General features: G+C 41.8%; 1 protein-coding gene across 3 annotated transcripts in view; it reads left to right on the forward strand.

Moving 5' to 3' along the window:
• Positions 1 to 22919, forward strand: part of NELL1 (neural EGFL like 1) — an 896605-nt gene that overhangs the window by 126255 nt on the left and 747431 nt on the right. For 2 of the 3 annotated variants that reach the window (XM_047071414.1, XM_047071415.1), the window contains exon 4: positions 5707 to 5877. The exons of the other annotated variant lie outside the window; for it this stretch is intronic. In XM_047071414.1, coding sequence (XP_046927370.1) covers positions 5707 to 5877 — 171 coding nt within the window. The remainder of the gene's footprint in view (positions 1 to 5706; positions 5878 to 22919) is intronic. 3 annotated transcript variants of the gene reach the window in all.

Genomic DNA, 22919 nt, shown 5'->3' on the forward strand with positions numbered 1-22919 from the left:
CTGACAGACAAGGTAGAAACTGCTTGAGGTTTTATGACCCAGCCTTGGAAGTTACCAAGCATTGCTTCTGCTCTTAAAGCACTTAAAAACCCACCCAGATCAAGATTTGGGTATATATATCCAAGCCTTTCAATTGGAAGAATATCAAGATTACATTGAAGAGCATGTAAGGTGGGAGATAACGTTATTAGTGTTTTTTGGAAAATACCATTTGTAAAACTCTGAGCCATGTAATTTGGTTATGTGTCCTATACAAGACAGGAGATGACTGTACTCATGTTTCCTGCCATTTCTATTTTTAGCTTAGCAATCGCTTCATCACCATGGATACTTGTCAGCTTTTTGTCTTTCCTCAGTTTCATGTTCTTGTGTCTCTTTTTAATGAGTTCAGGTTGTCTAATAACCTCTAGATCTCTGGGGATTGTTAGTAAGAATTTATTTTTGGTTAGTCTCTATTCAGTATTAGTTTGTGTGAGCGAGGGAGTGTCCACCCCATGCAGTTTCTGAAGGACCCAGGTTTATTACATCTAATGACCTTAGTACCCACTAAGATCTCAGAATTCTCTACTGGATCATGTGCAACTTACGTGGATAAGGCACACTCTCTCTTAACTGCCTAGTCTTGGTCCTCCACGTTACCTCTGCTTATGTTTTATTGGTGACAGGTAGGTATGTGGTCCCTACAGATTTGGAGGGACTGGGGAATAGCCTGGTGTGTGCCAGGGAGAAAGGTGAGGTGTGAATCTTAGTTATGCCTGTTGTATATGCCCTTTCCTCTTCTCCCCTTCAAGCTGCTAAGGAGCCTGGAGCCTAAGCATTACCAGAAAAATCCAGGGGAGAATGAAACTAGCTGAGCAACTAATTATTCATTTTCTTTTAAAGTTGATCAGTTTGCAGAATAGTGATGGATTACAGAAATCTAGACAAGAGCTGGATCCTAACGATTTCTTAGTTCAGTGGTTTCAGATTGTTTTTGGAAGCAGATTTCTTTTATCTAAACTGAATCTTATGGGGAAACTCCAAATTATACAACGGAGAGTGAAGTTTCTCTGATGCCTAATCCATTCTCTGTGTCTTAGACACCCTAAGTCTTTTCTCAAGGAATCCTGGGGTGTTGTGGATCAGATCTGATCATTTAACAGGTAGGAGAAACCGAGGGGCAGGGACACAACTGCCAAAGATTTTATGGTTTGAAGCAGGTGTAAGGTTGAAATCAAGTCTTGGTAGCCTTGGGCCAGTGTTCTTTGCAATATTACTTATGCTATTGCCCTTTTTTTTTTTTTTTTTTTTTTTAAAGTACACAGAGTCCTTGAGACTCCTGGCCTGAGGTAGGACACTATACCTTCCTGGTATTTTTGGCAGCTTCTCTTCATTATCCCAGCAGTTGGCAAAGAGCCAGAAGAGGGAAGTGAGCTGCTGTGTGAACACCCATGGAATTTGTTCCTTGTGATAAATTTCTCATGGCATGAGGAAATGATGTCTTGCACTTGAATCTGCAGAGGGATTCTTTAGCTGGGTGGGACATTCTGGGACCAAGGACGGAGGAGCTGAGTCTTCCTGAATTCTCTGCCCTCTGGCTTTGATAGGATCATACAGTTGTACCTGGAGAGGAGCACAGTGTGGTGAGAAGAGCATGAATCTTGGAACTAAGTAGACCTGGATTTGAATGTTAGGAGTTACATGACTTTGGGCAAGGCACTTTGTCAGTTTGAACCTTTTGTTTTTACCTTAAAATGTGAATTTCGTAAGTACCACTTAAGACTGTTGGCAAAATGAGAGGTGGTAATACATTTAAAACCTCTCAGATAGTAGAAAGTGATGGGGTGTTGCCATTAGGAGCATCCACTTTTATGTCTACCAGACTGGGGGTCAAGTCCTAGTTCTGCCACTTACAGCTGTATGAACTTCAAATCTTAAATTTCTCTTGTTCAATAAAAATGGACCTCAGTATAAGTTTTGGGGGAAAAGGATAAAAAGTTCCATAAAAGTAACTTGGCTGATCTTGATAGATGTTAATTGGAATTATTCCTGTTTTTTTCCCCTCAAAATAGCATGAAATTCAGGTAGTCTTGTAAAACTTCGGTTTATAGTAACTATGTTCATAATACTCACTGCTGACTTTTAGAGAATTACACTGATGGTGGATAGGGCCTGTCTAAGTAGGGCAAGGGCTTAAGTTTAAAAAAAAATTTAGCTGTGTAAATACAGGATGGGAATGCTTACCTTCATAACATCAGTTTCATAACATTTTGTATGAAATGGTTTGCAGGGTTAGATGTAAACGTTATTCGCATGCACTCGTAGTTGTGGACAGCCCAGAGAGTGTCTGCATTGCTGGATGCTCCATTGAAGAGGGAAAAGGATTCATTTTACTGTAGCTACAGCATGATGACCAACATGGGGAAGGATCTGGGAAGAGGAGTAAGGCAGAGAATATATGTCCAGGAGGGCCTTGTTGTCTAGGTGGGGAGTCTAAGGAAGCTGCTAGGGATGTTCAGTCTGAAAGAACTCAGTAGTGAATGTCCTTGCTGTTTTCAACTATTTGAAGGATGATAAACAGACTTTTCTGGGAGCCGAGAGAGTTCATTGGCTGAGTACTTGGCTGAGGTCCAAGGCTAAGGGGAGAAGTGCTGCTTAGAAGTCTGGCAGGTGATTTTTTTTTTTTTTTATCAGTCATATAGCTGTCCCCTCCCCCAAATCCACAGAAGACCTTCACGTGCTTGAGGCCTGAAGAAAGAGGACTGGTCAGGGGCCGTGAGCTTACTCGACTCTTGTTTGTATGATTACCTCCAGTGCCCTTCTTGTCCCTGCCAGCACAGCAGCCTCTAACTGCTGCTTCTGTCAACCCTAACCAGCTGGCCAGGAAGTAAAGCAACACCTGGTATACTTGACTGTAGAGCTGCTTAAGCTTTAACATGCGCGTGAATCCTCTGGGGATCTTAGTAAAATGGAGATTAAGTCACACAGGTCTTGGTTGGGGCCAATCTGAATTTCCACTGGTGGTGATGATGCTGGTCTATGGTCCATACTTTGAATGACAAGGCTCTACTGCAACTCATGACTCTTCCCTGCAGGCTACCTCCAGGTGTCTTTAGGCCAAATGACCCCCTCCTAGGTCCTCGGAGGACTAAGTCCCACACTTCTGTTAGCAGAGGGTTACAGTCTGGAAATAGTGCCGTATTCCCCTCCCAGCACCCACGAAACCATCTTACCCAGATAGAACTTAGCCTTCCAGTCTCCTTGTCATGTGTAGGACCACTTTAGCAGTTTTCTGATGTATTTGAAAAAAACAAAAAAGCCAAAAAAAAACCAACCCAAAAACATGGTCTTGACTTCATCCACACTGTTGGAAATCTAGCACTTCCTGAATGTGTGCATTATGCTGTCAGAAACCTAACCCTAAGAACCAAGTATCCATTTGCCTAACAATCAGGCAGATTTCTTCTCTTTTAGCTGTATGTGGAGATTACCCTGAGGTAACAGCTTGCTGTAGTACTTTGTAAAGTAATCTTTAAAAGGTATGCTTATAATGAGCCCTTGCTCAATGAAGCCATAACCCCAGGAATAATGATTGAATCTAGTTAAATATATCTGCCTCCCTTTGTCTTTTTCTTTTTTTTTTTTTTCATTCTATCAGACGATCTATAGGAGGATTCTAAGTCTTTGACATCCTTTTTAAGGTCCTGTCCCTTCCTGCAGCAGTGGCTTATTGGTCAAAGTGAAGTAATTGAGAGATGTCTCATGACGATCTTGGTGAGGTCTCTTATACAAAATCGTGTTGCTTTTCTATTCAGAAACTGGCCTTGGGTAAGGAACTTAGTATCCCTGATCACATGTGAACTCCTCTGCAGAAAGGAGATAAAGATACTAACCTTGAAGAAATTAAATGAGATGATGTTTATGAAAGCAGTTGGTCCATTCCTGGCATATGAAATGAAATGGCAGCTTCCTTTGTCTTCCATTTGTTTCTAACTTTTGTATGAGGGACACATTTTATTTCCTTTTTTGCTAGTCTGAAAGCATCTTCCGAACAGGATCTATATTTTAAATCCTTTTTTAGCCCTTTACTATGTGTTCAGTAACAAAATGTTGAATGAATTAATGAATGACCAGATGATCTCTAAAGTCTTGCTGACCTTTTAAAGTCTCTGATTTTGATTCTTTTAGTGTTCCAGCTGCTTAGAAGCAATTTGGAGAATTCCCTTAAGATGAATGTCTTCCATGTTAAGGATTTTCTTTTTTGCAGTTTTATAAAATATGTATTATATTATTACTAATAAGTATGTACCTGGGCTCAGGAGCTGGCTGCAATAGTAAAAGTAACCTCTTGAGTTTACGACCTTGGGCCTGATTCTTTGTCTAGTATGAATTGGGTAGGTCAGAGTCTAGTCTTTGCCAGCACTGCTCTCTTGGGAGGATCCCTGTGAAAGATGAGCAAGAAATACACATTTGTTATTGTCATATGATTTGGGAGTCTCTCATAATAGAGGCTGAATTTCAGATCTGTTCATTTCGGTGCTCATAGAAGATGTTTTTTTTGTGTGTGTGTTTTAGATTAAATTATGATCTGGCTAGTGGGGTCAGGCCAACTCAGCTAATTAGAGGAGAAACAGTAGGTCCTTTTGAATGTAGGGATGGTACCTGGCTACCTACATAGGCAGGTATTTCTTGAGTTGTCTGTACAGATGAATTGCTGACAGACCATGCCAGTTGAGACCATCTTTACTACTGTCATTGTGCCTCTGAGATGGACAGCAGGCTGGTAGAAAAATGCATGTCAGATTTAGACCTGAATTTAAATCATGGTAGGTATATTCTAGAACTTCAGTTTCTTAGGGATGCTGTCGGCCTTTTAGGTTTGTCAGGGTGATGAGTTAGATAGTATATGTTAAATGCCTAGTGCAATGCCTCGCAGTGAGATTAGGCTTGATTTAATGACGATGATGCATTTCAGAAGAGGTTTGGACTCAAAGTATCAGCCCTGGAGCATGTCTGGAAGGAATGTCCCAAACTTGACTGCTGCATTTTATGACAAAAGTGCAGACTGCAGTGGTGATGCTGAGTTTTTCATGGATCTGGAAAATGTGACAACAATCTGGGGAGAGAAAAGACTCAATTGCCTGTTTCCTGACATGATAATTTGAGATACTGTCCATATGTGAGTAGCTTCAGCCACTCTTCCCCTACTCCATTACATAGGAACTGTTGTCCACTTAAGGCTTTTTGTCTAGGGGGCAATGTGTTTAGTAACGTTTTCTTATCTCAATTTATTTCAGTTCCTGATACCCAACCTGACTTCTGTTTTCCTTTAATTCTTAAAAAAGTAGAGGAGCCAGAAATAAAATGAAGCATCATTAAGCCCATTTCACATGAGTGGCCGTTTTTAGACTGTAGAGGGTTCTGAACTGTACCTTTAAGTGTTGGAGAGATCTTGCACCAAGCTTTGCTAATTAGCTTGTGGCCTGTCAAGTCAGAGTGGATCAAACAGTCTCTGGTTCAGAGGCTCAGGGTGTCACTGTGAGGTTCTCCAATGATAGGTGAATTTGATTCCATGCAGTACAAGTGGTTTTTAGTTATTAGATCTTTGTATCCTGTTAGCTAATTTTAGATTCTGAGAAACTGGGTGGTGAGTTTGTGAGTAGGGAGGATTGATAACTGTGGGATCCAGAAGTAAAAACAAACATATTTTTGTTACTCTCCATACAGCTATTTTGAACTAGAGAGCAGTGGTCTGAGGGATGAGATCCGATATCACTATATACATAACGGGAAGCCCAGGACCGAGGCGCTTCCATACCGGATGGCAGATGGACAGTGGCACAAGGTCGCTTTGTCAATTAGTGCCTCTCATCTCTTGCTCCACGTCGACTGCAACAGGTACGTCTGTGCTTTTGTTCTTTTGTGATTCTGTCCTTGAAATCGAGCAGTGGGAAGGGGAAAAATATCAAACCCCTCCAGGCCTTGCTGGGAAATAAAAAAACCAAGGGACCCTAATTGTAATTTAACCTACCAAATGGGCCATTAGATGTGCTGAAATGACCAACTGTAATATGCTAAGAAAACAGTTCATTAAGATGAAACAGTATCGTGTGATTAGGAACAAATGTACAAAAGGTTGATTACAGATTGGGGAATATTAAGTGCGCCTCCGTGTACTCCAGGCACCAGCTGAAATTCCATGGAGCTGTGCTCACAGTTAACTGTGATATATTGTTGTTGAGTTCGTTCCACTTGGAGGCAAATAAGTCATTCTACCTTAGAATGAATCTGAGAAGCCTGTGCCACTGAAGCAGCTAATTCTATTTCACTTCATCAAGCACAGCTTTGCTTAAATATCTTTTTTCAAAATGGAGGCTTCTTAAAGAGGCTGTGCTTTTTGAATCTTTTGGAATTAATGCCATCCATCCTCTGCAGAGGAATGAGCCTTTCAGTTTGCCAGAGGATGGCAAGACTTTGTGACATCTGGGGGATTTCATCGGGCATTGTGAACTGGGGTGGGAAGGAGATCTTGTCCCCCATGTATGTCACTGGAGTCAGGTTTGCTTCCAGCTGAAGAAAGACTGATAGTGTCTGTCGGATCATTTGCGGCTGGACAACTGGTGAATGGTGGTCAAGGGGAATGTTTTGACCTCTCTAGAATCCACTGAAAATCCTTGTGGATAGTGATGTTACAGAGAATATTTTTGCATTGTGAGCAGTGCCCATGAATTGTTGATTCTTGTTAATGATACAAAAAGTTAACTTGTTCCATTAGGCCCAGGATAAGGAACAGGCATGTGGGGAACAAACTACCTTCTGGGACCAAACAGGAGGAAGAATAATCCAAGGTTAATCAGCTCCAGACTACAATTCTAATGAGGAGGTATTTGAATGTATTTATAATTATAGCTCTGCAGTCTGTTTTGGAAGAGGACCTGGAAAGGCAGAGAACAAATTAATGCCAGGCTTAAGGGAAGTTCTGCCATCTTGAATTAGTCTTGGTCTATTTTGATTTGCTGAAGATGTTTGTGGCCTTGAGAAGAATTGTGGCTTCAACCAGATTATAATAAGTGTGCCTGGATAAATTTTTCATAGAAACAACTTGTTCCTTGTGACCCTATTGTCCTAACTTGGGCAGTCTGCACAAAGCCAGCCCTCAGCCATCATCATGTCCATTTCCACCTTCAAGAGCTCATTGGTGGGATGCTTGGGTGGCTCAGTCAGTGTTAAGCATCTGACTTCGGCTCAGGTCATGATCTCACGGTTTGGTTTGTGGGTTCAAGCCCTGTGTCAGGCTCTGTGCTGACTGCTTAGAGCCTGGGGGCCTGCTTCAGATTCTGTATCTCCCTCTCACTCTCCCCCTCTCCTGCTCATGCCCTGTCTCTCTTTCAAAAATGAATAAATGTAAAAAAGAGCTCATTGGCTACTTATTTTCTAGAAGTTAGGTAGTAGCATTCTTGTTGCTGCCCCCCAGCCCCCACCTGTATTGCTGCCCAAATGGTAGAGCAGAAGGGCCCTGCATGTCCTATGCCACAGGTCAGATAGAGGCCACAAAGCTCTAGTTTAGTAATTCCCACCTGAACAGTCTGGGAGACATTGCTGGTTTCTTGCTATGCAATTTTTTGCTTCTGCCTTCCAAAAGTGTTTTTTTCTTTTTTAATATAATTTATTGTCAAATTGGTTTCCATACAACACCCAGTGCTCATCCCTCCTTCCAAAAGTTTTATCTGTTTTTCTAATATTATCTCTGGAGGAGAAAAAAGAAGAAAGGATAGATCTCTGCTAATCTAAAGTTTCACACCTTCACAGATACTCTGGTTCCTATGAAACACTTTTTTCTGACATCCTTAGCCACTTGCCTGCTCTGAATTTGGGGAAGTTAATTTCTTTTTATCTCCATTTTTAAATTTCTAAACTAGGATAATACCTATTAGTAGATGGGAGTGCTAAATTAGATAATCCACATAAGGTGCTCTGAAGTGGTGCTTCATCTTTGCTCAGGGTGATGTTTGTTGTGGATTCTGCACGTTTATGGTACCTCTTTGTCTCCAAACTTTCAGCCACTGTATGTCCTTCTTGGCTACCTTGGCCCTTTTAAGAGGAAAGTGGGTAGAGGATGGGAGAGCTGGAGCCCCCAATAGTCTATAGGGTCATCCTCATTTATAAGGAATGGACTGAGGGGGATGCTGAATATTCCTTTCCTTCCCTTGAAAATTTTCATACTTTGGTTCATGACCTAACATGTCCTTTATGTAAGATCTTGGAAGGAGAATGTAAAGTTGTTTGCCTGTTAATGATTCATGGGCCCAAACACAAATGAGGTTTTTAGATAGATCGGGAGAAAGAAAGACCCAGAACAACTGGGCCACAGGAGAGGTTAAAAACTGATATTTGGTGTAGTTCCCAAAGCTGATGGCATGTAAGAAGTTTTGGGGACTTTTAAAAAAGATGGAGTTACCAGGCCCCATCTTTGATCTGTTGGATCAGATTCCCTGAGGGTGGAAATGTCTAAAAAGCTATATTTTTAACAGGCTTTCTATGTAGCTCTTATGCAGGTGGTCTAGCTTTGGTAAATGGAGTGGTATTTCACAACCACTGGTTTAGGTGGAAGGGGAGGGGGAGAAAGCTGGAGAAGAGGCTAGGCTGCATTGAATACATGAGAGATCCTGGAAAACCAAGTACCTGCAGCAGAGCCCTCAGGAAAGAAGAAAAGATTAAGGAAAGAGGGCACTGTCTAATGAATAACATAGGCTTACCTTCTTCACAAGGTTCTTCTTAGCACTAGCTGATTCTAGAGTGGCAAATGCCCTGGTCCATTTATCATGATACTGGTCTACCACTTCTATAGGCCACTCTCACAGAGAGTGAATGTCACAAAGGCTGATTTTTACTCCTGAAACTATTCATTTCATACTACCTGAGATTATTTTGGGTTGCTTTTCCCCTTAGAGTTACACTTTTTTCTCAACCTGTTACCCACTAGAGTTCTGCTGGTTAAGTGACAAACAGTGATGTGGTAACATTTATTGAGTGTTGACTTGTGCCAGGCACAGTGCTAAGCTTTTATGTAGGTTAATTCATCCCATACTCATGCTGTTTCTTTCTTGTTTTCAAATGATAGACCAGAGATTACATTATAAGTCTGCAGTCCTGCTTCTAGTAAGTGGTTGTACTGGGATTTGGAATCAAGTCTGATTCAGGAGTGTTCTAACTGCTAGATCATTTAGCCCAATGTGGGGGACCATGGCACTGGACTTGGAAGCTGAGGGAAGTCCAGAGCCTGGTTCAATGTGATCAGTTTGCTCTCTTTTGGTATTTTCCTCCCACACATCTTATGTTGCTGATATTGGAGTTGTTTGGTAGGATACAGAATCTTCCTGATGGAACCCATTGCATTGGCATGGGGGAAGGGACCTGGGTTTATTGAATACTACAGACCAGGTAACATGCTGGGCATAATATTTCTTAGGATATTAATGTGGGGACAATTTATTAGACCTGTTGCACAAGTTTGGAATTAGAACGGCTCAGAGATACATAACTTAAAACTTTGAACCAAGATCTAACTCCCAAGCCTTAGTCTTTCTGTCCCTCCACGCCACCTCTGTAAAGTGTTAATGACCTGTACTTCCCAGGACATAGTCACAACCACATTAGGGAGTCTTCTGAGGGGAGAAATGCTCCAAAATTTTCTGGACCATAAAGACATTTGAAATAGGAAGATTTCCCTGGCAATTTTATTGCTCTGAAGAAGTGGTATGTGGTGAGATTTTCCACCCTTTTTAGCTTAGAATTGAGAAACAGCCTTTTCAGACCTAATTACATTAATTGTCACAAGAGAAGTGACTGCTATTTTAGTTGGTGGTTTAACACTTCCTGCTTGCTTTGGAGACTTAGTTTTCTTCCTGCTTTAGCTGTTGAGCTGGGCCTACTTTTAGAAGCTCCCAAAGTATGGGTAGCAGATTACCTCAAGCTAGAAACAGAAAAGGAACCATTCAGTTGGGCGGCTAGCCTGATTATCTCCATTGCCTTGGGTTTTTCTCCAGCTGCCTTTATATTAATAGCTGCCAACAAAGACAAGAATGAGGCCTGTGCTAACCTTCCTCAGATTGTCTCATTCCATTCTCCTTTTACCCTGTGGCCTGTTCCCATTACTCTGAGCCCTGAATCCACTGACATCTGGGATTCAGTGCATAAGCATTCTGTTCACCACAGAAGACTTTCCTCCCCTTTGTTTAGTAACTTTTAACTTTCAGTCAACCTATCAAATTAATGTATTGGACACACTCTCTGCCAGGCTGTGGAGGATACAAAGAAATAAGAGTCCTAGCCGTTGAAAGTTCATGGCTTATTCACTCACTCTTAATTCTGAAACCACTAGGGCCCCCCACAGTGATTGGGCCTGGCCTCCAGATATCAGAGAAAGCATAGACTTGGACTGAAACCCTATTAGCAGGCTGATTGGACAACTCCTAATAGCAGTTGAGCAGTGGAGAGAACTGAAAAAAGTCATTCCCAGCATCTTGAAGTGACTGGAGCTGAGCTTCTCAACAGCTGAGGGACAGGCTCAAACGTGTTTATCATTCTAATGGTACGTTCACCCAGCACTTTGTGCAATATGCAGGTGTCCCTACTCTAAGCAAACCTCCTGTTGCCTCACCCTACTCTAAGCAAACCTCCTGTTGCCTCACTGCTGGAAAAATTTCTCTTACACAGTCATACTGCAACACAGCTCTGAACCCTCACCTCATTGCTTCAGATTTGTACAAGTGTGCACACACGTGTGCAGTGCAGTTGTCACTCTGACAGTGAACATCATGATCATGGTCTAGACAACAAACACACTTAAGTTTTTTAACACCTGCTATTTGTTTATTGCAGAGCACATTGAATTTTTGCATACAGCTGATCTGGAGCATGCAGAATTTGAAAACTTACTATAAATCACTGAACAAGCCAGTAATTCAACATTTGTGTCTAATATTTCAGAATAACTTCAGGATATGAGCATCTGTTTCTCTAGGTTTTTCATAATGAAGTATGTTTATATGGCATCTTCATTTCAGGGGGCTCCCAAAGAATTTACAAACATCTTATTAAACCTAAATTCCTTAATGTAGTTAAGCCACACGTATAATGTACTAAGTTGATTTTACAAACATTTTCACTATAGTAAGGAGGGGGAAATTAAGAGATGACCATTAAAGGCTATAGCTTCCAAGAGATCCTGGCCAAGACTCAATCTCCTGGCTTTTCAACTGATATGTTATTCACTTCACAAACTGGAACACATGCGCACAATTTACCAAAATTAAAATAAAATTGAGAAAGCAGCATATGCCTCAGGTCCAGCTAACTCATCAGCTCCAGACCTTCTGTCCAGGAAGAGATGGCAAGTAAGCTAGAGAGAGAGGATATTCCCGTGTGCAAATTTTAACAATATCAGGCACCAGTACAAGAGATGTTGTAAGGCAGTTCATGATGGATTGCTGGATTCCTGATGGAGACACTCAGGTCTGGTAGATCACAGGAGGGATAACTGGGGTGTGGACTGGCCTCTCAGACTCCTCTTACCTTCCCAGGTGAAAATGAATTACAGTTTCTGCAGCTTTACAGTTTTGCCACTGTGTGATCTGATTCTGTATTAGTCACATGATAATTTGGCTTGGAACAGGGCTCATCTTGTAAGTATTACAAAGCCAGTCATAGTGTCGGTGAGAGAGGAGTGTATATGCATGAGTGTATCAAGTTGAGGGAAAGCTTGCAGGGAGGGCCAGAAAAGGAAGTATGAGAGAGGGGAGGGAAGAAAAGGAAAGGGAGAGCTCTTGTCTGTGTGATGAGGCATATGAGCTCTCTGGCTTAATCTGGACTGAAAGGAATGCTGAATCTTTGTCTTGGTTTTGCCATTTATAAAATGGGATTTCCATGCATTATGCAGGAGTGTGAAATCAGGCCATTTGTGTCTTACATTCCTTGAAGAGTCTTAGTTTGTTCATTCACTCATTTGCCAGGAACTGCACTTGCATCTGTAAAAGGGAAATCATAGTGACTCTTCTAACATAAGATTGTAGTAATGTAGCAAGAGAGTGTATGCAACATCTTGATAATTTCAAGCTGCTTTGTAAACACATAGCATTATGAAACATCAATATATGCCATCATATAGAAAAGATGTTAAAATATATTGGAAAAGAGTGCAGTAAAGTCAGATTTTCACCTGTATAAAAACAGTAGCTCATGTCGCATAGATCAGGGCCTAGTGTGTAATGTGGATCTGGGGTGCAATGTAGGATTTGAGTTCAATCAGGTCCTTGAAGTTCTTCTGATGGCCAAATCTTAGGCAACATTCTCCAACAGTTTTGGTTCCACGGTTGCCAGTGCAGCACAAAAATGGTTTTTACACCAACAGAGTCTCTTCAACAGGTATGTAATTGTAGAATCTCTTTAAAAATAGGTAACTATGGGGCACCCGGCTGGCTCAGTTGGTTAAGCACCTGACTTTGGCTCAGGTCATGATCTCATGGTTCATGAGTTTGAGCCCCACATCGGGCTCTCTGCTGTTCGCACAGAGCCTGCTTCAGATCCTCTGCACCCTTGTCTGTCTGCCCCTCCCCCGCTTGCACTCTCCAACCCTCAAAAATAAACACTAAAAAGGTAACTATGGTGAATAGGAAAGAAGATATTCCATTGTGATAAAGTCTTTTGTTGATCCTTGAGAATGTGGCATGACATTTTCCCCTTTTTATTTGTTAGGAGGTACAGAAACTTAGTTCCCCCTCCCCTTCTCAGGAGCCAAAATTATCACGGTTTTTATGAGAGGATGTAAAGCCAGGTGAAGTCTCACTGAGTGAGGAAACTGACTTGTTAAAATTTCCTAAATAAAATAAAGAGTATGAGTTTTTCTACTTGGAAAATCTGGCTTTTTAGCACAAAAGTGTTGTGCACTGCCAACTTGAGCTGAAAGAGATTGTTAAATTGGTATGACCTCGGAAAGTAGTATAGAGTCTCTGGGCCTCACCCTTCTAGGTATGCAGTGAGGGGCTTGGGAACAGATACTTTTTGGGTTTCCTTCTAACTCTGACCTTCTGCGTATCTTTCTGATCTTACCTCATCACAGTATTTAGGGCGTATGTTTCTTTTTTTCAATCTTCAGGACCCTGGAGAGCAACTCAGCTTTGCCGTCATCACAGGCCCTTAGTGTAGTATAAACAAGCAGGGGGTTTGCAATGATCTGGATTGATAAGTGGGTTGACATTGCAGCATGCAGCTGGTGAACAAAGACTGCTTACCCTAGATGCCCAATCTTTCTTTCTCACTTGTCTCTTTCCTTGCTGGAATAGATGCTGCATATACATTTTTAGATGCTAAGGGATATTGGCCTTTTGTTCTCTCCTGCTCCTTATTTTTCTGAGTGTTCTACCCAACATGTGACAGTTGACAGCCTTTGGGAGGTGCCGGGTGACCTGGCAATGAAGGCCTTGGTAGATCGATGATCTACAAGATAGAGCAGTGCACTGTAGCCAGCAGATGATGTATAGTTATGCTGTTGAAAAACATTTTTCTGAACACTGAAGGGAAAAAAAGCCTTTGCTGCCAGCTCGGAGAAATAATGGGGGAGACTGGATCTAAAGATCCAGGTGGCCAGTGCTGTAGATTCTTTGGCAGAGTGGAGAGTAGCTGCTTAATTGTTAGGCAGTTGAGACACTAGGGTATTGGATGCCTCGTTCTGACTGAGCCCCTCACACCTCTACCCATGCTGGTTACCCTGTGGCCTATTCATTCCAACCTTGTTAGGTAGGTTCCAACTTTAATTTTGCCTTGTCTTCTAATGAAATCAGTAGCAGACCTATTTCTAATTTTGTCTTCTCAAGAACCTTCATCTTCTGCTCTCATTCCCCAGTGGACTTAATGAGCTTGTACTCTGGTGTTTTTTAGATTTGTAAATGGAGAAGACTGAAAAGGAATACAGTAGAACCTATCCCTTATTTGGTGGTTTGTTGGCTACATGAGGCCATAAGTAGATTGACAAGAAGGCACTTTATTGCATACATAGACCTAAGATGTATTAGAATAGAGAGGGAAATAGGACTTCATTTCCAACTTCAGTGATTTCATCTACATGCCTTCAGACACATCCTGAATTGTCGTTGTATTGCATGGACAGGGGTGTATACCAGATAAATGGAAGGGGAAATAGGCTACAAGAGAAATAAATGTTTTCTTGTAGGAAAAATATCGATGCTTGCATCTTTATTGTTACAATTTTGTTGTGTTTTTGGTGGATATGTGTAGTTATTTTTTAAAAAGGAAAGCAAGGAGAGAAAAGTCAAACTAGAACAATACATGTGATGGAAGGAACCTTGTCTTTTTAAAGAATACATTTATATATTGTCTCTGTTCCTCTTAGGATTCACTCGTTGGAATAGAGCATTGGGGAATAAAAAATGCATGAGCCATGAGGACTTTTTACTTAAAAATATTGTGTTAGTTTTTTAGTTAGACCAGGGGTACTGATGTGGTCATTGAAAATAATGGCTTTTCTACACTGTTGTAAGGACATTCTTCTATCTTTTTGGAAACTCAATGCTAAACAGCAGCCAGGGTGGTTGGATAGAAGGAAACAGATGTATAGTTGTGCCTGTTTGGTGGCTTAAAAAAATTTAATGTTTATTTGTTTTTGAGAGAGAGAGACAGAGCATGAGCAGGCGAGGGGCAGAGAGAGAGGGAGACACAGAATCCAAAGCAGGCTCCACGCTCCCAGCTGTCAGCACACAGCCTGACGTGGGGCTCAGACTCACAAACTGTGAGATCATGACCTGAGCTGAAGTTGGACAGTCAACCAACTGAGCCATCCAAGGCACCCCTGGTTGCTTTTTTATAGGGGGTATGGCAGGAGTGGGAGTGTCGTGTAAGGATGACGCAGCTTACAGGGAAAATGTTTCTGCACATTGTTTTCCCTGTTCTAACCCCAAATTCAGTTGACTTTGTCCCTCAGCTCATCCTTCTTAATTTCTTGTGAGTTTCTACCACCAGGAGTTCCAGAGTCACTAAGCCAGTTGCTTAATGTGCCTGGACCCTCACCTGAAGGTTTTGCTGGGCGATTAGAGTGGAAATAATTCCCCTTCTCTTTAGAGGACCTGTTGTGTGATGCTTTCTGTAACTCTTCCTCAGCAATGTCATGCTGCATCTCTACTCGTTAGAGTCTGTTAGTCTGAGGATATAACTTTCCTGACAGCAAACTTCACACACTCGAACTTATAGGCTTGGCATTGGGGCTATCAGCTGGCTTTGTTGGGATACTCAGAATGCCCGTATTAATCAGAATGGAATTTTATTTCCACCAGAGGTAGATAGCTCCAGGCTGTGACATCTTGGTACATTCTCAGCATAATACTTGACTCACTCATTCACTCAGTGCACTTTTGCTAATACCTGCTCTCCAGGTCTGATGCCATCTTTGAAGGACAGGCAAAAGAAAAAGCTGGGGAATGTACAATTCATATTTCTTGAATTCTTTGACATTTTAGCCTCAGAGTTTCAGTGCCGTGCTGCGGGAAGCTCAGACTGCTTCATCATTAGCGAGTTGAGGTTAGTGTTACATATTTCTTTAGAGCTGATTCCTGTATTCATTTGTTCTTCAATATAACCCTCTGAAGCAGACATTGCATCTTATAGTTGGGGACTTTTGAGGTGCTGAGAATAGAAGTGACTCATCCAGGAGTATACAGGAAGTCTGTGCAGACTGGAGCCTGGGTACAGAGGTCCTTTCTTATTTCTTCAGGGAGCTTATTCCAAATGAAAACTTTCCATTTTTTCCCTCCTTTTTCTTTCTTTCTTTTTTTAAAAAATTTTTTTTAATGTTTATTTATTTTTGAGGCAGAGGGAGACAGAGTGCGAGTGGGGGAGGGGCAGAGAGAGAGGGAGACACAGAATCTAAAACAGGCTCCAGGCTTTGAGCTGTCAGCACAGAGCCTGATGCGGGGCTTGAACCCACAAACCATGAGATCATGACCTGAGCCGAAGTCGGACGCTTAACCGACTGAGCAACCCGGGCGCCCCTTTCTTTCTTTTTTCAAACACTCCTTGTGACAAGAGAAAACTTTTAACTTCTCACAGAAAAAGTACAATGTATCCCATTTATAAACTGAAGACAACAAAGGCCAAGTTTTACGTGCTACTTTCTAAGACCGGGGTAGTGGTCACCTCCCAGGGCCACTTCCCTGTTGGACGGACCAAAATCTGTCTTGTACATTCTAACCACTCTTGGTCTTCAGACTCTTGAAGGCTTCTGTGGTTCTGTTTTTAGATTTAAAGACTCTCCTTCCTTCTTGGAATCTGAATGTTCATAGGTTTGTGGTTTCAATACCACAGAGATGATATTGGGTCAGCCCTTCGAATGGCCCATCATCCTCTTATGATTTGTATGAGTTGCATGGGCCTCTGTGCTAATGGCCAAGGACCTAATCTTAAATCATGACTGACTGCAAATGAGCCATTTGGCCATTTCTTCAAATGTGCGAGAGATGAATTACAGGAGTTCCCAGTGTTACATGGGTGGTTTTGTACTGTTTCAATATAAATTCTGATATTCACAATTTCAAGGTAATATACTCTGTGTTCCTTAAGGTGACTTTGCAATCACAAGGTCTCATTAAAAACCACTGGAAATGAAATAGAGAGTTGGGTGGGGGACCCCCATTAAGAGGACTTATGTCATTATTGCTACTTTTATTAGTATCAAATTAGATACATACTGGAGCCTGCAGGAGCTAATAAGAGTGAGGCACAGGATGTAAGTGAGCACATTGAATTCAGAGTAATTTTCACAGATAGCAATTTTTCGTAGACATTAGGGTGATACGTAAGGACTTCGCTTTGCAAACATGATTACCATTGTCCCTAACATGTAGGTAAGTGCATGTAATGACCTCCTGTAACTTTTAAGATAAAAGTCACAATCCTCAATATAGCTTTCAGAAATTTTACTGGGTTTGGCCTAAGTTTCCCTCCTTAGTTTCCTCTTGCACTGCTTTTCCCACTTCTCAGACCTCAATTTCTTTCAGTTCCTTAAGGGAACCATATTCATTTATGCCACAGGATCCTGTACATGGCATTTCTAGAATATGAAGCTAAATCCTACTTACCCCTAATCTTTAGGACAAAAGTAGTCTCTTGTGTTTTATACTTGGGCCATAAATAGTGCTCATTTTCCTGCAGAGTGGTTTTTGGTCATTTGATTGATGTCTGCTTTTCCCACAGGCTGTAAGCACCCTGAGAACTCCCCACTGTATCACCAGTACATATTATACAGCTGTCATGTAATCAGTCAACAAATACTTGTGATACCTGAATAATGAATAAATGGAAGAGTTCTGGTTTAGGGGTCTGCATTTGTGGCTTCTGACCTGTGATCTTAGCCTTCTAAATGGTTCCATTAGTTAAGTCTCCTTGTTCTTCACCTCAGTCTCTGTGCAGTATGGGCATTGTTTCTACCCAGCCTGCTTGTACAGGGTAATAGGGAGGATCCAGTGAGAACCTTCATGGGAATGTGTGTTGTAAATTTCAATGTGTTTTGTAAATATTAGGCACAGGGAATGGTGAAGATGAAGTAATCCTCAAATTTCTGCTTTGAACTTGGGAGGAATATTCTTTTCTAGAGGAAGGCAGTTAATCTATAAAAAGGCTTTTGGTGATTTCCTGGTCTGATTCACAGCACAAGGTTGAACCATGTCTCACTCTCAAGTTGAATTTACATGTGTCCTGTGTCTGCAGGAGCTCTGGGCAGGCTTGAATGAGTGTAGGTGATTTACAGGTAGGGTATGAACGTAAACCCATCACAGGTAGGATTAAGGGCCAATGTGCCCCTTCTGCTGGAGAGCAAACACAGTTGGGTGGTACATGTGTGTGTCCTGTAAGGTTGCTGTATCACCATTATAAAATTCTGTGGGGCTCCTTTTTGAAACTGCATTTGAAGCTTGCGATAAGGGCCTCCTATCAAGCCTGTTAAATTAAGCCCTTTGGGCAGGGTTTCGTGAGTATTTCTCTTTTTCTTTTCAATGAGTATTTTATGCTATTTTGGTATAGACTTATTGTGAAGCTCAACAGATTTTTTTTCTTCAATTTTTTAAATTATAAAAGGTGCTGGCCAGATTCACAAAATAAAATGTGTAAGAAGCTATGTGGACAGAAATTCTAGGCAACCATATGAAGGTTGGTGTGAAAATTTACAGAATAGGCATTTTTTAGCTTTATATGATGGAATATCTGATAAATTTATCAATGCATTTCCTGTATAAACTACATGATCTGTTATAGTAGTGAATAATAAAAACAGAAAGGCACAAACTACTTACAACCCTACAATACTTACCACCCTGTCCTTAATTCTGTTGCATAGTGGTGATCATTAACTGTTATATTTGCATTCTGTAGATTTTTTTCTTTGCATACACAAGCATTTTTTTCCTCCATGATGAGATCGCACTGTATGCATCGTTCTTCACTTTGTGTTATCACTGAACAGAGTAAACCCTTGCTGCATCACAGGTGTGGAGAGGAACGTATTCAGGAGGAATTAGGGCTGCTTTGTTTCTTGTGCCTTGGCAGTTCTGAGCTTTGGCAAAGTATGTAGCAGTGTTCACCTGTAGGTCTGTAGCCTCCTGCTTTGGGCTGTACCCAGCAGTGACTATAGAAATGGGGCAGGGAGCCAAGAACCCTTGCCCTTGATCAGCATGTCCTGTCTCAGCTGTGTAGCTAGAGGAGACCATGGCAATTAGCTTATGTTGAGATAAGGGTTGCAACATCGAAATGGGTATATAATGAGGGTCAGATGTTCTGAGCATGTGCAGAGTGCTAAATCTTGTGTGGCTGATGCAGAACTGGTGCTATCCTGGGTCAGGCATTGGGTGAACGCGATGAGAGAAAGTATAGTTTAGTGGTTAACAGCACAGGCTTTTGGAGTTGGCCAACCTTGGATTTCAACTTTGGCTCTGATATGTGATTCTTGGCAAAGTTACTTAACTTTCCTAAACCTTGATCCTAAGGCAAATGTAATGCCTTCCTTAATGGATAGCTAGAATTAAATATGACCACGCACATGTATTAGGACACCGTAGGCTGCAAATAAAAGTGGTTTAAACTGTAAGGATAATGATCACTTGAAGTTGAGATGAGGCAGTGCCTGAGATGAGTTTCTGTTCAGGTCATCTGGGACCGACAGATCCTTTATATCCTTCTACTGTGTTATCCTCAGCATCATCTCTGGATGCTTTCCATGGGCAAAGGGGAAAAAGGTCACTATGATTGTCCTAGACTGACCATTCTTCCATGGTGCTGGCACATTGCTCCAACAAAACTGAGGTACTGTGAGAAAGAGGGGGAAATGGCTCTTGGGTAGGCTGTCAGCAGTGTGGCCATAGCTTATCAGTGGTTTAGTGCAATTCCTGGTAAGAGTTTGAGGCATACCTCCATGATGCTTGCTGATGCTGATTTTGATAATGATGGTTCTTACACATCTGAGCAGAGGGGAAGTGAAGAGGAGGACAAATACAAGGAGGTGATACCAGGAGTCATTTCTATACATGGCTGTTCCTGCCATCAGGGCATCTTTAAGGCTGTGATCAAACAGGAAAGGATATGAGTGGGTCTGAGTGGCCAGCATGGCTCCTGCTTGACTTCATCAACCCTGGTGGCCAAGAAACCTCCTGTTAGGCCTTTACTATGGGAAATGTGGCTTCTGTCTGTGGCTGCTTCCCCTTCCACGTGAAGTGCAATGGCAGACCCATGGAAGCCAGTGCCTGATTGCAGCTTCTCCCCAGGCCTGCCTTCCCCTTCTTCACTACCTCATGCTCCTAGTTCTTACCTTCTTGGTCCACTGGTCTCTGGCTTTTGATGTTTGCGACTTTACACAATCAGTTTTGCAAATCGTTAGATTTCCTTCTGTTTACTGACCTCAGATCTTCAGGGCACCCCTGCCAGCCCTAACCCCTGGCAACCCCTCTGGCAGCATAGCCCTTTCCTGCCCTCGGGGGAGATTCAGACCTTGGTTTTCACAGATTTCCTGATGCTGACTCCTTGCTGTACTTGGATCTTGTTTCCTCACTATACTTAAGCTGTCGATGGGATCCTCAGCTTGGTGGGGGGTGCTGCTTACCTTGCTGGAGTGTGAGCCAGGCAGCAATGGAATCGACATTTACAGTTGGGTCGAGGGTTTCACTTGGAGTAACTCTGGAATCTGGATTCTGGATTTCAGTGGAGAATAGAATACAGCCTTTATAGAATCCATGAAACTGTTCAACATAGAAGTTATGTGACTGAGCTTTGCCCTAAAGCTCATCTTTGCTAAGTGGCAAATGAAAGAGGTGATCTCCTATTTGAAAGGTGAGCAATCATGAGGATTAACTAAAATGTCACCTTCAGAAGGGAGTGTGTTTAGGTATTGGCTCCAGTCTTCCCTCAAGGGGGAGACAGTGGGGTGGTGGAAAAAGCTTTGGAGTCTGGGCTAAGAATCTTTCGTTCGCTTTTCCAGAAACTTTGTCTCCCCTCTCTTTTTCACTCGCTGCGTCTTGTCAGGCTGACCTGTGTGGCTCGCATCAGCAGGTTTCTTCTTCATTTAGATTCTTGGAGTTTCATCAGCAGGAAAAACAGGAAGGAGGTGAGAGAGAGGGAAGAGAGGATAAGATCTCAGTTTCCTCACCTCTTTTTCTGTGGGGTCACCTTGGGCTGACTGAGACTCTTGACTGAAAGCCACAGGCCCTATCAGATAGCCCTTTGTGGGCCTTTTCATGCCCAGAAGAGAGATTCCCTAGCCCCCTTTTTATAAACTCTGTGGTTGTACACCATCCCTTGTAGTTTATCCACTCTCCACTCATACTTCTATAAGTAATCAATTTATTATACTCGCTTCAGATTACCAAGTTACCTCTATATTTTCCATCAAGACCCTGGTTGTTATAGGTTCAAAGTTAGAGACCCCGGATCACTCTCTGCCTTTACGACTTCATAGCTGTGTGTCCTTGGGCAAATTTCTTAACCTCTTAGAGTCCGGGGTTGCTCATCAGTAAAAGTGAGGTGGCAATTATTCTTCTAACCCAGCAGGAAGAAACTGTGTAAAATGTGCACAGTGAGGTGTTTGCACTGTGATTTGCCAGGAGCTTGGGGAAAGCAGAAAGCTTTGAGGATGGAGCAGGTAGGTCTCCAGAGAGGGCTCTGCCTCCTTCCTTGATTCTCCAGCACAGTTAATGAGAGACATATTTGACAGGGAGACTGGACCCAACAGATTATCCTTCAAAGCTGAGCCTGTGGGACCTCCTCTTCCATTCATCTTAGTCTATAAGCCCAATTCTTCCAGAATACAGATGAGATCCCTTCCAATTACAAATTATTTTGTGATGACACTAGCCTCTGTAAGATGGGCTTTCAGATAAGGCCTGTGGTAAATATAATTATGTGGTGAAAAAAGAGGAAATTGTCAAAATGGTGCTAAGAGACATAGATGAAAAGGCCGATCCTTTGGCTCTTGTTTTTTGCTATTGAGAGTGCAGCAATGGCAAGAGTAAATCCAGTTATTGTGTCTGTGATAATCTGACACTAGTTGCTAAACAGAAATGGCAGCGGCATTTATATTGGCAATTGCTTTGGAAGGTCTTGTGCCTGAACTTGGAGAGGGATGTAGCTCTGACTCTAGCTGATCATGATCAGTCTTTACGAAGTCAATCATCTCCTCCTCTTTTATTGTCTCTAAAGGACTTCCACTGTGTGAAATCACAATCATTTACCTATTTACAATTTTATGATGTCTCAGTCTTTCTGACCTATAGCCTCATCTCCAGTGAATAGCGTTAGCAACTTCCACTTGTGTTCTTGTAATACTTTGTCCCCAGCACCTGGCCAGATGTTTTTGCATTTGTTGAATTAACAAGTGAGTGAACAAATGTGGGAAGGAATCCTTTGCATAAGTGGCTGTGTTGGACAGGCAAGAGAATTCGAGGCCTTAAAGGAGCTGATGGCTAGTATTCTTTTGACAGCATTGAAGAGATTGGCATGAACCCATGATTCCAAGACCTCAAATGCTCAGGGCCCTAACAGAAGCAAAGACACAGGTCAATTGTTAGAGGATTTGAATATGGCAAAATTGACTTACGGGGAAATGAGGAAGGTAGAATCAACAGTGGTTTGAGTGAGGCTGTAATTAGAGCCTGACTGCTGTGTTCATATCTAGATCCTCTGTTTGCAGCTGTTTTCCTTTGCCTATTTTATTTGAACCACAGATTTATTATTTGTTAAAAAAAAATCCCACATCATGGGTTTAATCCGAGTAATATGTGGAAAGTACATAGATCTGTGTTTGGCACATAGTAAGCACTTAGTCAATGTTAATTTTTTATTAACAGTAGTAATAGTAGCAGTAGTAAAAGGAGGAGTGGGGAAATGTTATGAAGTAAATCACTGAATCCTAGCCAGTAGATGAGAAGAGTTGGGTCCCAGCTCTTGGTCCACAACTCAACCTTGTAACTATAATACAAGAAAGGCAAAATGAACATGAGAAAACCTGATTTGAAGGACTTAAAGTTCTCAACTGCAAAACTTCCTATGAAACTGTAATCAAAAGAGTGTGGTAGTGGCATAAGATAGACCTATAGACTAATGGAATAGAGAACCCGGACGGACCCTCCCCTATATGGTCAATTTATTTTCAAAAAGGGTGCTTATACCATTCAATGAGGAAAGAACAGTTTTTCAACAAATGGTGCTATAAAAACTGAAAATCCACTTGCAAAAGAATGCATTTGGACTCTTACTTTTCACCGCATCTAAAAATTAACCCACGGGTACCTGGGTGGCTCAGCATCCGACTCTTTTCTTTCCTTTTTAAAAATATTTTTTTAATGTATGTTTATTTTTTGAGAGAGAGAGAGTGACAGTGCGCAAGTTGGAGAGGG

This window comes from Lynx rufus, unplaced genomic scaffold (assembly GCF_022079265.1).
Source record: "Lynx rufus isolate CCGP_SWC_20201006 ecotype Redwood Valley unplaced genomic scaffold, mLynRuf1.p SCAF_9, whole genome shotgun sequence".
In the NCBI taxonomy this organism is placed as follows: Eukaryota; Metazoa; Chordata; class Mammalia; order Carnivora; family Felidae; genus Lynx; species Lynx rufus.